Source organism: Pipra filicauda, unplaced genomic scaffold (genome assembly GCF_003945595.2).
Source record: "Pipra filicauda isolate LSUMZ 115617 unplaced genomic scaffold, ASM394559v2 scaffold37_size4185640_pilon, whole genome shotgun sequence".
NCBI lineage: Eukaryota > Metazoa > Chordata > Aves > Passeriformes > Pipridae > Pipra > Pipra filicauda.
The window spans coordinates 195131-213949 of NW_024104509.1; the positions used below are offsets into that span (position 1 = coordinate 195131).

At 38.6% G+C, this 18819-nt stretch overlaps 1 protein-coding gene across 8 annotated transcripts in view; it reads right to left on the reverse strand.

The window, feature by feature from the left end:
* The window catches only part of KIAA0825 (KIAA0825 ortholog), a 196342-nt gene that overhangs the window by 145537 nt on the left and 31986 nt on the right, over window positions 1-18819 (reverse strand). For all 8 annotated transcript variants that reach the window (XM_039384850.1, XM_027728962.2, XM_039384851.1 and 5 more), the window contains one exon: window positions 15760-15899. In XM_039384850.1, coding sequence (XP_039240784.1) covers window positions 15760-15890 — 131 coding nt within the window. In that variant the 5' untranslated portion in view covers window positions 15891-15899. Of the gene's footprint in view, window positions 1-15759; window positions 15900-18819 lie in introns of those variants that run through there.

Genomic DNA, 18819 nt, shown 5'->3' on the forward strand with positions numbered 1-18819 from the left:
TGAAAGAGAACAGCGTTTGTTTCAAGGAGCTGATCCATTCCTTAACATTCATCTAGAATCATGTTTATGAAACCCTGTTTATGAAACCAGATGTGTTTGGTAGGTTATTACAGCAATTTCAATTGCAAAGATCACAAGAACAACTGAATATCCAGAGTTATTTTATTTCTATTTGTGTGGACACTTACGTGAAAACCAAACAAAGCAAAAAAATCCATAAACAATCTAACTCTATATATTTTCTACAAAACCAACTTTTCAGTAGTTCATAACTACATATTTTTTCAAAAGCAATGCTTAACATAGTTTCAGTTAGGAAAACAGTATTGACTAGATCTAGGCAGAACTAGGTTTAATTACCTAGCCAAGAATATCAATTCTAAACTTGACAAATGGTTAGCAAAGTATCTTTTTAACTTGTAAAATCTGTTCTCAGGACTATGAAACTAAACACCTTCTTCGTACACCTTGACTCCTGGGACACTATCAAAGGTTTTTACTGTGGTGTGCCGATGTGTCTCATTCAAACATACCCAAATAATTACAACATTGTGCAACATAAAAGTCACCATGTTGGTAAATCTGTGCCAATCTGCTACAACTACAAGCCAGTTTTTACACTCATCTTTGACATATGAATCTGTGTGCAAGATAATAAACTACAAGCTATGAATAGGCTACAGCCTTTTCAAGACCAGACATTTTGGTTATTGGCCCCATTACTGATAAGGGGATTAAATGGATAGATTTCAGTGCCTCCCCTCCACTTCACCGCCCCCTGCCCCCCAAAAAAGCATAAATCATGTTAAGTGTGTCCATTTTATTTAATCTTTTTATCCCAAAAATTTAAACATTTAATTAGGACTAAAACTGTTTTTGATTGAATATTTTCATCCTGTTTACTTACAGCAAACAGCATAGTGTATATAAACAAGATATCAAAGCCACTGCTATATCCTTTTAAGATTTTTGTCAACATTTAGTAATACAAGAACATGGTTAACTATACATACTTAGTGCTTCACATGAATTACACAAATTAAATATTTAGAAACTCGTTACTTCTCAAAAAATAAAAATAATGTGTATTATTTGGGTTTAGAAGACGAGCATTTTAAGTAAAACATTTCTGCTAAATATGATTAAAATTATTCTCACTACATAGGTTAGTATTTAAAACTTTATAATTTTATATCACTGTAGAGAGAACAAGACTTTGATTTCTTTGGTTTAGAAAAGAAATTTGCTGAAGTTTTAGTAACTTTAGTAAAAAATATGTAATTTCGATGTGAAAAAATATGCTTAATGTATTTCATTATTTTTAGTCTTAAAAGTATAATTTTAAAAAATTAATGTAAATTGCTAAATTCCTTTTTTCCCAATAACCCTTTTTCTATCCACACTTGCTACAAGCACACTGATGTCTAAGAAGGCCAGTGTGAGATAGACAAGTCCGGTTGCAAAAGGCACAGTGGAAAGTCTCCTTAGGTGGTATTGGCAAGACACGGTTCTTTCTGCGTCTTTTCTCCTCAAGAATGATTCTGCCTGTGTTCTCAAAAGAAGCAGCAGCATTTTAGATAGTGTGTCTGCATTTCTCCTGATTGGAGGCCAGAGGAGACCGATGATGATGATCAGTATGGCCAAAGCTGAGATGTTGTTTCAGGGAGTCCTTGTATCTCCTCTTCGGGGCTCCTCTCTTGCAGCAGCCAATGGCAAGTTCGCCACAGAGCACGATCTTAGGGAGGCGGTGGTCCTTCATCCTGGAGACGTTCCCTGCCCATCACAGCTGTGTTCTCAGCAACATGGCCTCAATACTCATAACTGCTGCCTGTTCAAGAACAGATGCATTAGTCACATAATCAGTCCAGTGGATATTTAGGATTGTACGGAGACAGCGTTGACGGAAGGGTTACAAGTGGTGGTGGTAAATGACCCATGATTCAGACCCATATAAAAGAGCAGATAGTACAATGGCTCTGTAAACACTGATCTTTGTACTTTTCTTCAAGTGTTTATTTCGCCAGACTCTTTTATGGAGTTTTCCGAAGGCACTATATGCCTTTGCTAACCTGTTGTCTATCTCTCTGTCAATCTTACCATCTGAGGAGATGAGGCTACCTAGGTAATTAAACTGCTGGACTGATTTGAGCTCCGATTCGCCAATGGTGATCTGGGGATAATGGAAGACTTCCTGAAGTGCAGGTTGATAGAGAACTTCTGTCTTCTTTAAGCTGACTTCCAGCCCAAAGAGCTCAGCAGCATCTGCAAAGCTGGATGTTAAACGCTGCAGGGCTGCTTCTGTGTGTGCAACAAGGGTGGCGTCATCAGCATAAAACAGCTCCTGGACAAGATGATTTAAGGTCTTGGTGTGGGCCTTCAGTTGCCTTAGGTTGAATAGGCTTCCATCAGTACGGTATCGAATGTAGGTACCGTCCTGATCAATCGAGGTCTGCCGTGGCCCTTTGGAGCACCGTGCTGAAGAAGACTGTGAATAGAGTTGGTGCAAGAACGCAACCTTGTTTCACACCATTGGTTATTAGAAAGGGCTCAGAAAGTGTGTCGCCATATGTGACTTGGCTGCGCTGATCCATGAAGCAAAATGATCATCTTGAGGAACTCGGGGGGACATCATAAACATTCCAAAATATGCCACAGACCTTTTCTGCTCAAAAGCTTAGGTGAAATCAACAAAAGTTACATAGAGACCTTTGTTCTGTTCCCTACACTTCTCTTGCAGTTGTCTGAGAACAAATACCATGTCTGTGGTACTCCTGTTGGCTCTGAAACCACATTGGCTTTCAGGTAGAAGTTCTTCTGCTATAGCAGGTATTAATCTGTTCAAAAGTATTCTTGCCAGGATTTTGCCAGCAATGGAGAGCAGAGTAATACCTCGATGATTTGAACAGTCTGATTTATCTCCTTTCTTCTTATACAAGGTGATGATGACTGCATCACGAAGGTCTGATGGTAGTTGGCCTAGTTCCCAACAACACACCACAAACTCGTGAAATTTAGCATGGAGTGCTTGGCCTCCATGCTTCCAGACTTCAGGTGGAATTCCATCAACCCCAGCTGCCTTGCCAGTTTTCACCTGCTGTATGGCCTTAAGAGTTTCTCCCATAGTAAAGGCAATATCTAATTCATTTTTCACCAGTTGTTGTAATGTACTGAATGTAATGTACTGAATTGCTGAGCCTTGAACTACACGGTTGGTACTGAAAAGAGTCTGAAAATGTTCAGACCATCGATTCAGAATGGAAATTTTATCTGTCAGAAGCATTTGACCATCTGCACTGAGTAAAGGGCTTTGAGCCTGCACAGTGGATTTTTTAGTGAGGCACAGCATGCGCAGAACTGGTCCCATCCTTTACTCCTAAGGTTCATCTGTCAGGGCCTAGAGAGCTTGGATGGTGACAGTGAAGTCCTCAGGATGTAGATTTAATTAGAGTATCCTTCTCTTGGCTCGCTTGCAGCTTCTGCCCAGGAATGGTTTGTTTTGGAATTATAGCATCTTGGAAGGGTGTCTAGGACAAAGGAATGTCCTTGGGTTTGAGTGTAGGAGGCTGGGGGGTAAAAGTAGGGATAGAAAGGCTCATCCAAATCATTTTAGTGGGGAAGAAGCTTGTGTGCCCTCATGAGGTTGCAAGCTGTGCTGGCGGTGGTATATGCCTCTAGTAGGGTCTCCCATGCCAGACAGGTCAAAACTGAAGGGTCAGATAAAATGTGTCCATGAGCAGGATGGGCTCACTAGCCTTCCGGCAGTCATCCTAGGAGAAGGACAACTCTAACTCCAAACCCGGGCAGACAGAGCTCGCTTGGCCCTGTAAGGCCATCCATCCAAGAGAAGGATACTCTAAAAAAAAATATACAAAGGGAGTGCAAATTTAACAGCCTTCGATTAATTTTTCTTCGACAGATGATTCAACCTTTTTTTTTGAACTTGCAGAACTGTTCAGACACAAACAGAAAATAAACAGTGGCCAAACTACTAAACAAGAGGTGGAATATAAAAGCTCAAAGAAAAAAAAATACCTTTCTCTGTAGCAAAGAAATCTGATTGTTACGCTTCTATGGTTCTTTTTTAGAACGAATGATTTTTTAAGAATTAAACTTTTAGTCACACACAAGGAGTACCTTGACCGCATCATTATTTGTGGCTAGTACTATTAACATACCACTATGTAAGTGGAAATGATATCACTTAAATACCTTCTTTTTGTAGGTGAGGGTCTGATGTGGTTTTTTTTTACAAACTAAAGCAAAGTTCTTTTATGTTATCTGTGTCCACAATGGAAGTGTTTTTCTGAAGTAGCATTTGGTAAGGACTCACACTGCAGAGAGACAGTCTCAATATGAGAACCCCTAGGAACTCTTTAATTATTAAGTTGTGACAACTTTTACAAATAACTTAATCATGTGGAGAGACTGCTTTTTAAGTGGCTGCATCTATGGACAAACAGCTACAACATAAGTACTATAATGTAACTGACAGTGTAAGCACTGTCATATTGATACAACTTTTTTTTGAAAAGTACAGTATCAAAATGAGGTTGCTCTTCCCATTCCCATTCCCATCTTCCATTGCCTAAGATTACTATGTGAATAAGCTGAAGTATGATCTCCTAACTCCTTTCAATTTCTAACAAGCCATTTCAATTTACTTCACATAGCATATGGAGCAGCTATAAAATGACAATGACATTGGTTAAATTAAACTGCAAAGCTATAAAGTGAAATTATCTTTAAACCTCATGTTCCTTATGCTTAAAATCCTCATCTTCATGGATATCTAGCTTTAGAATCAGTTTACATGCCTTTTATTAAGAACAGACAGTTTTAAAATAAATGAAAATTGTTTCCATTGGTTTTGAAGATATAAGTTCTAACATAATACTACTTCATACTACTCATTAAAAAGCTTGACTGCTGAAGGTACAGGATATTTGGTATAAAAAACAGTCATGTCATTTGGAAACCTGTGTCTCTGAGGACCTGCTATATACCTCGAGTAGTAAAAAATTTGGAGAAAGACATTCACCAGTATAATTCCAACAGGCATTTTCATTGTTACATTTTCTCCCATGATGAAACAAATATTTTACTTTATTTCTCAAAAACTTACCTGTCAGAAGGTAAATATTAAGGAAATTTCCCAGGAGGTCATTGCTGATGCCTCAGCACTACTGTGTGTTAATAAGAGTAACTTATGAAAAAATATAAATAACTTATTTTCTAGCAAAAACTGTTAGATACAATCTAACTGAAAAGAATATCATAAAGAGTCATGCAGAACATGTTTTGTTCACCATACCTTGAAGAAAAAAAGAGGTTGTTCAAGAAATGGCTATTTACCATCTTGTATGTTCCTGCAATGCTTATGACAATCTAAAGTAACAGTCATGGTACAATGTATATCTTAAGATTCATAACATTCTGAAAAAAACATATTATTATAGTTCCAGGTCTATAAGGTTTACGCTGTTCCATTTTACTCTATCTCACCAGCTTATTCTTTTTGGCATGTCCATTTTCTTACTCACATTAACCCAATTGCATAAATAGATGTAATTACTTTTCATGTTTTATGTTCTTTACAATAGTAACCTCAACAGCAGAGGAGGAAGCAAGAAAGTAAAGCTCCTATTGCTAATAATATAGGTTACGCTATCACCTCATATTTGTTAACTTTTTTTTCATAGTTTGACTAAACTCTTCTTTATATTTTGTCTCCGACTTCTATTCAAAATAAGACGAGTAAGAATTGTAAGCAGTAATAAAAAACTGATGACAATAATGACTACAAACAGTACTTGTTCAGAAACATTCTGCTAAGACAAGTATGTCTTGATGCTTGTTTTTAAAACCATTAATTCTTTAAAATATGAGTCTGAAAGTTACAGGCTAAAAGCCTTGAAAAAATTTGCTTTCTCAAATCTTATTTTAGTCTTGGACTTTAGGATGTAAACCAAAGACACATATGGTTAAAGGACTTTACAAACTACTCCATATCTCTAATTTAGCTGTATTGTAAAGTAAGTATTAAGAAATAGAATGGTGATAACTTTGCTGCACCTTAGAAATGTAGTCAACATCTTAACCATATAAGAACAGCCAGTTCTAACCAAACTACTGCCTTGTTTTAGAGGTTTGAGATATTTCAGTCCATAAGATATAAGGTTAGTCTTGATAAATTCTTTCAGAAGAATGGCAGTAAATTGTGTCTTTTAGCTCCATTGACCAAAACATAATAGTGACAAATAATGGTTAAGAAGCCATCATCTCATATATGCTCATATGAAATGAAATGAAATGGGATACTTTATAGTGCAAAGATTTGATTCTGCAGATATATGTGGCAGCTAACTAACCTAAGATACTGACACAGTTATAATCACTGAATATTGGAGTAAAGAAACTTAACGTCAATAAAATAGCCAATTTCTGAGAAATTCTGAGGTGTCCAGCTAGCAAGTTGGTAAGGAACAACTATCCTAAGCTCAGTTATTATGCACAAAGACAACACAGCCTGCACAGGAAAAAAATTACATTCCTTTCTCAGTTTAATTATTTCTTCCTAGCAATTAGTCCAGTGAAGTGATTAGACAGCTACTATTTTGAGAAAGATTTTAGAAACGTTACTCTAATATCTTCATAAGCACTAAATTCTCAGGTATCATAGGTTTGAAAAGAGATGTTGGAATTCTTTCCCCAGTGTTCCGTCCTCTCCCCCCATCGTTTCTTCCCGGATGGGGGGAGTCAGGAGTGGGGGGACTGAGCGAAGCCGCACGCGCTGGGCAGCGGTGGGAGGGGGAGGTGCCCTCCTAAGAGGGGGCCGGGACCACGGCTCGGGAATCCTTTGTCTGGTGGATGGGTTTTTCCACCGACGGACAGAGCAGGAGCTACTTTCGGTTGGGTTTTTTTGGGGTTTGGTTGGGGTTTTTTTCCGGCCCCCTCCTTTTTCCTGAGGGGAAGTTTCTTTCCTACCGGACACCTCATGGAGGACAACTGAGAGAGAGAGAAAGCGATTATCTCGGAGCGAGGTACTGTGCACCAGGGGCGAGGCTGCATTATCAGAGCTGCCTGACCTGAAACTGTGCCTGTGGAAAAAAGGACTCTCTCATTGCTGGCTGCGAAGCCACCGGCCGCTCACGTGGCTGCGAGCAGCTGTTGAGCTGCCGGGAACACTTCTGCTTTCAGCCCTTCCCACCCCCCCACGCCCCTAGGGAACTGGGACTTTGTTTTGTTTCTTTTTTGAAAGTTTTGATTGTACCATTTGTTGTTTATTCGGATTTTGTTAATAAAGACCTGTCTTATTCCTTTTCCACACTTTCACCTGAAGTTTCTTAATTTCAAAGTTGCAACTTTGTTAAACTGAGGCATCAGGTAAACACCAAAGTAATAGGTTTGTACAGCGAGCAGGTTACATTCACTCAAAAGCGTCAAATTCTTTTCAAGAGCTGTGATAAATAGTAGATCTGAGTACAACTGATAAAATCATGGGTTTTATTCCTCTACAATTAGTTCTAGTTAAAAATTCTCGACCACTCTTGGGATTTTGGTTGGAGGTTCCAAGACTTTGCTAAATTTCTTGAATAACAGGAATGTGTGGTAAGCTGCTTCCTGAAAACTCTAGAGGAGATCAAGCCTCGAATTTCTTCAAAATAAAAGAGAAAGGTAACTCTTGCAGCACATCTCAGTTTAAAAAGACATAAGGCCATGCACACTCCAGTTCTAATACAGGAAAATGGAATGAGATGGCTTGACTTAACATCCTCTTTGAAACTTCTCTATCCCTTATTTGTAATGTAAATGGAAAGCATTTCTTGGCAAATCAGCAAAGTTATGATCAACAGCTGGACCATGTCATACTTTCCAGATAGTCTCTAATTCTTGTTAATTCTCAAATAATTATTACAATTTATATTAAACAGTTACAGAAAAAGATGCAATGCAGTGCAGTCAAAGATCTGATTCTGCAGATGTATGTGGCAGGTAAGTAAGAACTTAGTAGTGACCTCACTGAAGCCCTTCAAAAAAGACCTTCTTCAAAACCCCAGAAGAATAAATTACTGCTAATTAGACATAGGGTCAGGTGAAAGTTTAACAGACTGAAGTTAAATTAAGTCTTTGTGAAAAGCCTCATGAAGTTATAGTCTCCAATGTTTTGCGAAGATATAATTATTAGTAAATAATTTTATTGAATTCTGAGCAATTGTTCTGCTGATGAAGACCTCACACTGTCCTACAGCCTCATAGAATCTGTTGCTGCTTTATTACCACTAAAAGGCAGCCAATCATTCACTGAAGAAAAAACTGAATACACAAAATCAACCACTGAAGAGATTTCATGCTTACAATCACTTCAATCACTTATAAGCTTAGTTTCAAGCTCTGTACTGTATTTCTTGCTTAGAAGTATTAAATATCAGCTGAAAGTTTAGTTCTGTGGATTGCTCAAAAATTCACTCTTAGTAATTCTTAAACTACCAGTTAGGAGAAATTATCCAAATACTCAGTTTTGATAAACAGTAAAAGTTAAAGCAAATATGAAGGGAAAGAATGGAGACAAAGAACCTGAACATGAGCCAGCAGTGTGCCCAGGTGGCCAAGAAGGCCAATGGCATCCTGGCCTGGATCAGGAACAGTGTGGCCAGCAGGACCAGGGAAGTGATTCTTCCCCTGTACTCAGTGCTGGTGAGGACACACCTGGAGTGCTGTGTCCACTTTTGGGCCCCTCAGTTCAGGAAGGATATTGAGGTGCTGGAGCAGGTCCAGAGGAGAGCAACTAGGCTGGTGAAGGGACTCAAGCACAAGTCCTATGAGGAGAGGCTGAGGGAGCTGGGGCTGTTCAGCCTGGAGAAGAGGAGGCTCAGGGGAGACCTCATCACTTTCTACAACTACCTGAAAAGAGGCTGTAGCCAGGTGGGGGTTGGTCTCTTTTCGCAGGCAACTATCAGCAAGACAAGAGAGCATGGTCTTAAGTTATGCCAGGGGAGGTTTAGGTTAGATATTAGAAATAATTTCTTTACAGAGAGGGTGATCAGACATTGGAATGGGCTGCCCAGGGAAGTAGTGGATTCTCTGTCCCTGGAGGTTTTTAAGATGAGACTGGATGTGGCACTTAGTGCCATGGTCTAGCAACCGCAGCAGTAGTGGATCAAGGGATGGACTTGATGATCTCAGAGGTCCCTTCCAACCCAGCTGATTCTATGATTCTATGAAAAGGCTATCTTGATGAATACAACTTCGTGCTTGAGAATAACCTGAGACTATCACTCTACATAAAACTGGCCAGCAATGACAATAGTTTTGAGAGTTCATATTTACCTGCTTCTAAAAACTGCTGTGAAAATAAAGTTAACATTCAAGTGTAGTAAGGGTTCTGTTGCCGTGGAATTTTGATGCTGAAAAAATCTCCAGAGCAGTTAATTAGGGGTGAGATAAGAAAGGGTTTATTTTGCCAAGGCTCAGATGTTACAAGACACACGCCCCGGCCGTGCCTGAGATGTTACATTTTATAATACCATCCATCCAATCCCAGATGTGTCCACCCTGTGGACTTTACTCTGGTCCGCCCTGGGGTCCACCCCCTGAGAAATGGGTCTGAGGGTTTTGGGACCCCATGTTCATCCCATCTTCACCATCATCAGAGCACAAAGGGTACATAGTTACCTAATTCTTGGCCGTATTCTGTGGTTTAGGCCCTGATATGCTGTTCTGCCAACAATCTAGGTCTTGCCTGGACAAAAGACTAAACATTTCTGCTATATTCAGGGGTAGGATTGATATAGGGAGCATAGAATGGGGTAAGAGGGTTAAGGAATGTGTAAACAAGGGTGCTAGAGAAAGGGAAAGGGACAAGGGACAAAGGAGGGGGGGGTTTGCTGCTTTTAAAATCTACTTCCACTACTTATGAAACTTACAAGCCTTACAAATATTAGAAAAATAAAAAAACATTAGTGGCTTAAGGCATCATTTCTGTTATATAATCACCATGGCTAGGCTTTGCGAATGAAGATTTGGGAAGGACTCTACCCACATTTGCTGCAAGCATGCTGGTGGCTAAAGAGGCCAATGCGGGATAGACAAAGTCCGGTAGCAAAAGGCACAGCAGAAAGACTCCTTAGGTGGTATCGATAAGACACGGTTCTTTCTGTATTGTCTTTTCTCCTTGAGAGTGAACCTGTATGCATTCTCAAAAGAAGCAGCAGCGTTATAGATGGTGTGTCTTCAGGCCTTCCGATTTGAGGCCAGAGTAGACCGATCAGGAAGATCAATGTTGCCAAGGCTGAGATGTTGTTTCAGAGAGTCCTTGTATCTTTTCTTCGGGGCTCTTCTCTTGCGGCAGCCAGTGGCAAGTTCACCATAAAGCAAGATCTTAGGGAGGCGGTGGTCCTTCATCCTGGAGACGTGTCCTGCCCAGCGCAGCTGTGTTCTCAGCAACATGGCCTCAATACTTGTGACTGCTGCCTGTTCAAGAACAGATGTATTGGTCACGTAATCAGTCCAGTGGATATTTAGGATTGTACGGAGACAGCGCTGATGGAAGGGTCACAAGTGGTGGTGGTAAATGACCCATGAAATAAGATGATCATCTTGAGGAACTCGGGGGGACATCATAAACATTCCAAAATATGCCACAGACCTTTTCTGCTCAACGTATCAAAAGCTTTGGTGAAATCAACAAAAGTTACATAGAGGCCTTTGTTCTGTTCCCTACACTTCTCTTGCAGTTGTCTGAGAACAAATACCATGTCTGTGGTACTCCTGTTGGCTCTGAAACCACATTGGCTTTCAGGTAGAAGTTCTTCTGCTATAGTCTGTTCAAAAGTATTCTTGCCAGCAGGATTTTGCCAGCAATGGAGAGCAGAGTAATACCTCGATGATTTGAACAGTCTGATTTATCTCCTTTCTTCTTATACAAGGTGATGATGACTGCATCACGAAGGTCTGATGGTAGTTGGCCTAGTTCCCAACAACGCACCACAAACTCGTGAAATTTAGCATGGAGTGCTTGGCCTCCATGCTTCCAGACTTCAGGTGGAATTTCATCAACCCCAGCTGCCTTGCCAGTTTTCACCTGCTGTATGGCCTTAAGAGTTTCTCCCATAGTAAAGGCAATATCCAATTCATTCTTCAGCGGTTGTTGTGAGATGGAGTGAATTGCTGAGCCTTGAACTACACGGCTAGTACTGAAAAGAGTCTGAAAGTGTTCAGACTATCAATTCAGAATGGAGATTTTATCTGTCAGAAGCATTTTACTATCTGCACTGAGTAGAGGGCTCTGGACCTGGTATGTAGGCCCATATGCTGTTTTCAAGGCTTCATAGAATCCTCTGTGATCACCCGTATCTGCACATAATTGAGTTTTTTCTGCTAGATTGATCCACCACTTGTTCTGTATGTCACGAAGTTTCTGTTGCAGCTTGCTGCATGCAAGATGAAAGGCTGCTTTTCTTACGTGACAAGATGGGTGAGCAAGGTGTGCTTGGTGAGCAGTTCTCTTCTTTACAACAGTTCCTGGATCTCTTGATTGTTTTCATCAAATCAGTCCTTGTTCTTCTTGAAGGAGAACCCTAAGGATTCTTCAGAGGACTGCAGGATGCTATTTTTAATATGTTGCCAAAGTGTTTCAGGAGAGGGATCTACGGAATGATCTTCGAGCCTAGTTTGAAGTTTTGCCTCTAATCTGTCTCTCACTGTAGCTGTTTGAAGACCATTGACTTGGAGTCTCCTCCTTGAATACTGCCCCTTTTAGGTTTGAACTTAAGGTGGAAGTTAAGTTTACAGCATGAACATCTCTCTGTTGCACCAAGACATAATCGATGAAGTGCCAATGCTTAGATCTAGGATGCATCCAGGTTGTCTTCAGACTATTTTTCTGCTGAAAGATAGCGTTGGTAATGGTGAGCTGCTGCTCCGCACAAAACTCTAGCAGAAGGCGACCATTATCATTGCAGTTTCCAACACCATGCTTGCCTAATACTCCTTTCCAGGCTTCAAATTTCTTTCCTACTCTGGCATTGAAATCACCAAGGATAATGATCTTATCCTCTGCAGGAACCTTTTGGGTAAGGCAGCGCAGGATCGTGTAAAATTTATCTTTTTTGGCAGGGTCAGCTTGGAGAGTTGGGGCATATATACTAAAGAGGACAACATGTTGTTTGTTGTGTAGTGGAAGGCGTAGGGAGATAATGCGGTCAGAGTGACCTGTCGGCAGAACTTCAAGTTTAGGGACAACAGAGTTTTTAATCATGAAGCCAACTCCTGAGAGATGCCTTTCGGTTCTGGGTTTACCTGACCAATGTTCTCTAAGGCTGCCTTCCTCATAGAGACAAACTTCACTGAGAACAGCAATGCTGATATTGAGACGTTACAGTTTGTGGGCAATTAGGGCAGAATGATGCTCAGGACGACCACTATCCACAGTATCAAGCATGGTTCTGATGTTCCAGCATGTGTCAGTTTGGGTACACCTTTGAAGGCAGGTGTATGCCTTTGTTTCTTAGACTTTGTTTGACCTCATCAGAAGATGCCCATTGGCCACGGTTAACCAACCGGGTGAAGGGTGGAGATGAGCTTTGGTTAGGTCATCTTTTCTAGGCCCCTCTCCGTGTGGAGCAAGCAGTGGTCTCCTTGAAAAAGGCTGCTTGGTCATTCAGGATGCTGCCGAAAGAGACTGTCATCTCTGGGGGCAGTCTCAGGTGACCAATGTCCTGAACCTCCTGCATGCAGGGTTGGGTCTGCAGCTTCCAGTGCACCTTTCACCTGCCGTTTCGTCCCTCGCCTGTCGCTACAGGGCTTTACAAATGTGGACATATCCTTCGAGCCTGCGCAATGGATTTTTTAGGTGAGACGCAGCATGAGCAGAACTGGACCTACCCTTTACTCCTAAGGTTCATCTGCCAGGGCCTAGTGAGCTTGGATGGTGACAGCAAGGTCCTCAGGACGTAGGTTTAATTAGAGTGTCCTTCTCTTGGATGGATGGCCTTACAGGGCCAAGCGAGCTCTGTCTGCCCGGGTTTGGAATTAGAGTTGTCCTTCTCCTAGGATGACTGCTGAAAGGCTAGCGAGCCCATCCTGCCCATGGACATATTTTACTACAGGTCTCTCTCGCACTGCCCACTCACAACCCTCCAAGCAGGACTGCTCTGTCCACCCTCTCGCCTGTCTGGGGATCCCATGGCCCATCGGACCCCCTCCCCCTCCCGCAAATTGGACTGGCAAACCTCTGTGCACTCTGAAGTTCCTCCTCTCCTGTCCTCCGGCCTGCAGCCCCCATGGCCGCCAGGAGAAGCCCCCTTGGCATGGTGGGGCCAGCTGGGGAGAAAGTCCCTCAGTGTGGCCAGGGCCGGCCGGGGAGAAAACTGTTATATAATAGTGAATGAATGAACCACTTACTACCTTCAAATTTACAAATAAAACAATTTCACACAGACAGCCTTTGTTTTGTTACAGCATCAAATAGAATTGGTATAATAGAAAAACAAGGAAGGAAATTCAACTGCTGAAAAGTATATCTGATTTGACATGTCACACAATTTAATAAAATCTATTCAGTAGGAAGGCAATAAATGACCATTCAAGTGATTTACAAACTTTTGCCTCACAATTTTTTACACAATGTTTCATTTTTAAAAATATATATATACTATATACAATTGTGTTCATTCTTGGTGGTCTAATAAAAGCATAAATCTATCTGATGAAAAATGGATTGTATTTCAACTATATCACCATAGCACAAAGATCTGCTCTTATCATACCACTCACAAAGATCAATGATAACTTGAAAATTATTTAATTCCATTATACCTCTAAGATATTTGCAATAAAAGGACTCTTTTTAATTTAAAAGTCACATCAGCTGCTGCCACCATCTCCTTTTAAACTCTTCTCCATTTCTGAAACTGACATATTAGAGAAGCAAAATATCAGCTGGTAACTACAGAGCTACTTTTTGGTTTTCCTTGTGAAAATTAGATTAAAAACTAGTTTAGGTGTCAATTCAGCAAAAATACAAAACTTTTCCTGGCAATCCAGTTTCATGCTCTCCTTTGATAAAATATCTTTAGGATCTTACAAAACTTACAATGAAAGGTCCTTCTAATTTGTAGGACTAGGTGCAAGTCACAATCAGCCTTCTTCAGAACAGTTCCACTGTGATGACATTAATGTAAAATGTAACACAAAACGGTGACATAAAGTACCACTAAAAGGAATGGACAGCTGGCTTGCTTTCCCACAGCTAAAAGCTTTCTCCACAAGCAGCATACATTTTACACACACTGAAACCAAAAACAGTAGTAAAGCATTAATTCTAAACGTTCATCTTGATAATAATCTTCCTAACTCTACGGCTGTCTCTGCATAATGACAACAAAATCACTTTTATTTGGTAGTTGAAGAGGTGACAACAGTTCTGCAAAAAATGCTGTTTCTGTTTTTTTCCAGATACATAAGACCAAAGACACTCAAAACTTAATTACCTGTGTAATTAACTGCATTATGACATCAACTAAACTCTATGTAAGTATCTACGTTTCACTGATGTCAACTGCTGAAAAACTGTAACATGAAATTGTACTATGCAGTGGTCCTCAACAGCATACTTCCCAGATCTTCAATATCATTATTACCCTGGGATTATTAATACTGTAAATACTTTAGTAAACACTAAGTTTTTAAATGAAAATATGAGATGAGAGTGATATAAATAACCCCCTCCCCCCGGAAAATCTCTCAGCCTGGCATAACCAATATAACAATAACTCAGAGATGATCTAAGTCAGTTTTCAGCAAGATAAGGCAATGGTTTACTTCCATTCTTCAGAAAGCTGCTTGGGAACAGCAAAGACCTCCTCTCACAAATGTGAGCAACATTAAAATTATACAACCTTAAAATAGATGTCATGAAGGGAGTTCTTTGAAATCATAAAACTTTGTAAGATGCACTGTTATCCAAGGGCAAGGATTTTCAAAATTCAGTATTAAATTATGTCATATGTTTTATCTCTGAATGTACACTTATTTTTTTTAATGGACAATAAGTCTATTTACTGAAGAGCATCTTTCACAATCAAAGTATTAAAAAGGTACTAAAGAATTTAGCCACAAATAAGGCACAGAACCTTGAGCTAATTATGTTGTAGTCATGCAAAAAATCTGCATCAACAATGAATTCTTTCAGAAGCCCACTGTTTCTATAACATTGATTATTGGAAATCAGTATGTTACAAAGAAGTGGGCAAAGAAATATATTTCAAATTCTACTTAGAAAACTTTCTATTGCAGCACAAGAATTTTAACTGAAATAGGTAATACAACAGATTACATAAGAAATTCTACATATATTAACTTACTTCCTTGTTCTACTTCCATTACAAATGCTTAAAGAACATACCGAGTTCAAATGTTGCTTTTTGTCAAATTCTGTAGCTCTTTTATAGAATAAAAATTCCATCTAATAGTTGTAGGAAACACAACTGTCATGTGAATTCACATTTTCTTCCTTCACTATCACACCTACTGCAATAAAACCTAAGATTAAGATGATTCAGCTGTTAAAAGTACCATAAAGAGAAAGACTATAGCACAATAATTATATGGCATTAAAAATCTGTTAAATGCTCAGGTGGTTTAGATAGAATTACTGTTGAAATGTTTATCAGAATTTTAATCTACAACTAGAAAAGGTAAGCCACATTTCTTTGTAATGACTTTCATTAATATTTTGGATACAAATAAAATACTCTTTACCTGGAAGAGTTGTTCTTTATTTTCTCATCAACATCACTCAGGATTTGTTGAATTTCCAATTCTCCAGGAAGGACATTTAACAAACAGTCTAAATTGGAAGAATCAAGTGAATACTCTCCTCCCCATTCCATTTTTAGAATCTGTAAACCAGATACAGTAAAATGGTTAAATAATGAAAAAAGGCAGACTAGAAGTACCAAAATGTACAACATTTTGTTCCCTGGAAGTGTTAGATTAACAAGGGAATCATTTATGTATGGAATTATAAAATTAGTGTTGAATAGTACACCTTATGCATGCTTCTGAGTAGATTGTTACAGAGGGAAACCAGTAAAATAAATGCTGAGATAAATTTCATAGTATCTTGCATTTCTTCAGTTTAAAGAAATCAGTTCTTTTACCTTAATCACAGTAGTAGCTTTCTTAATTTTTTTTGATTTAGACAAGTAATTCTCACTATTATAAATGGAAACTAAAAATACATACATTAGAGGGTAAAATTACTTTCTGTGTACTTATAATTTCCGTCCATAACTACTTTCTGGAAGTTCCACACATCATCACAAATATTTAAAACACAAAAATCCAGAGTAAAACACTACAACGTATCATAAACCCAGTGTCATCTTGCTTTGTACTCATTTTACTCAACAACTGTGTCGCTAAAACACAGGTTAAATCCACTGGCCTATTCAAACTAATACACTAAATCCCATGAGTCTTTATAACGGAAGCAAAGCATTAGTGGAGTTATTTTTACCTGTTTTAGGTCATTCTTACAACCAGTGATGACTTATTACCAAAACTAAAGAAAAAAATTACATAAAAAGTGGAAACTTATTAGTCAGTATATCTAATGTCTACTATTTAGTATTTAATAATACTACTCATACTGCAGCAACTATATGTGGAACAAACATAATATTCAGATGCACACAATGTTTGGGCAACAAAATAAATTAGTAAATCCATTATTTTTCTTGCAAGCAATATTTTTCTATAAAGCAACTACAGTGTTCATTGGTAATTTATCAAGAGGCACTACTAGAAAAACAGATTGAAGTTTTTTGATAGTTTTTGGTCATATAAGAGTGTAGACCTACAGGTAGCAGAACTGCACATTTCTGATTTTGCTCTTCCAAAACAAACATGAAGGTCCTTTAAAGCCTAATATCTTGCACTTCTCAATTAACAGCACAACACTATGAAATATTTCATGGAAATACTGTTTTCTTAAATTCTTAGAAGCTACAGAATACCACTTCGCAAATAACAATTCAAAGACTTTTGACATTTTGGGACGTAGCTGAAACTCAGTCATCTTGCTGGTGAAAAAGCTTGGATGTAAACCAAATACATCTTATAAAATATCAAGGAAAGATCAGCCCTTGAATATAAGACTTAACAGATGTTACTGCAATAAAAGACATCATAATTAAAAGTAGAAGTTAAATGGAAAACATTAAACAGTGCTTTACAGAACTGAGACAAAAGGAATACTTAAAATAAAGCTCTTTCTTCATGTACGATACTACTTATTATAGACATGGTAACACATCCCTCTTCTCTTCAGAAGGATCTCGAAGAGTTTCTACAGAATGTGATGCTAACTCCATTCAATACCTGTAGCTCACACCCGTCCTTTATTTGACTATTCTTGCAGAACAATATGACTGGTGTAAAAGGAACTGTGTAACAGATATATGTTAATGCAAAAATAGTAACAGATTGGAACAATTTAGAGTTTTCATAAAATAGCTGCACAATCAAAATTGTGTATTTATATTTATTCCTAGCTCTTCTCCTTAAAGGATAGCCAAAAGAAGTTTGTGTTCCTCAGAAAAATATCAGTATAGTTTACTATCTGAAAAATTCACCATACGAAAAAAATCATTTTGTAAACATGACAGCCTTGTTTTCATGCATGCATTCCTGCAAGACTTCTATGTCATACTTCTTTGGTTCACTTGTCAAAATAGAGCAATTATTTCTTTCAGTCTTGGTTTATGGAAAAAAAGCAACATTTGATTATTCAGTCTTTAAGTACTGTTTTAGATGGTTAATATTAATTTCTTCTTAAGAAATCTAAGAATTTATCTAATACAAGACTTTCTCTAATCATAGGAAGAAGTAAAATATAAAAATGTTTTAGAAGAAAAAAAGAACATCAAGATAAAAATTAGCACAATTGATCAGAAATTTTGCTGTTACTTAGCGGAACCAGTGTCAGGGCCTTCAGTACGCTAATAGAGTTTAACTGTCTGATGACCTGGACTCTAAGCAGAACTAGGCTACCACTCTGGTGCCTGCCCCACTTGCCTCCCTTGGAGGCAGCAGGATGGGCATCAGCAAGGTCCCTTCCCTGCCATTTGGCTTTTCCCTCTTCACTCCCAGTGCTCGAAAGAGCAGTCAGTCATTGCTGCTCTCTGACAGTTAGTATGACACAGCCCTCCTCTGACGGCAAAAAAGCCAATGTTCGTTAAGAAAGAATTCCATTTCTTAGAATTTTTATTATTAGGAATAATATGGGAAAAGAACTCTGTTCTGAAACTCCAAATTCTGTCAAAGTATTTAAGATACTAATAACCCATTTTTTTCTATAAAGAAGATTAAACACTTGTTATTAAGCTGCATAAAAAGTATCATTCTGTCATATTTCTGTTTACTATTACAGCGAAATATTGTATATTTTGAGACAAACAGTCCTAGAGAACCTGATTCCGGTGCAAATCTGTAAGTCCCTATCTTAATAGGCCCAGTTCTTTTCAAAACATATTAGGAGTACCGTTCATCAACATGAAAGTGATGTAGCTGTCAATTTCTTCGGTAGCTACTCAAGAAATTTAACCTATGTACAATTTAGCTTAAAATGAAATATTTTTCAGGTCTCTTATTTTAACCCATGGTATCACTGTAACAATTTTCCACTTCTAGTAAGTGTAATGTTAAGAAACTATTTTTACCTAAAAACATTAGGCCTATTAGAAAAAATATTATGGAACAGCCAAGTTGATACAACAGATACTTCTTGCTTTTCCAATTCATATAATGTTTACAACT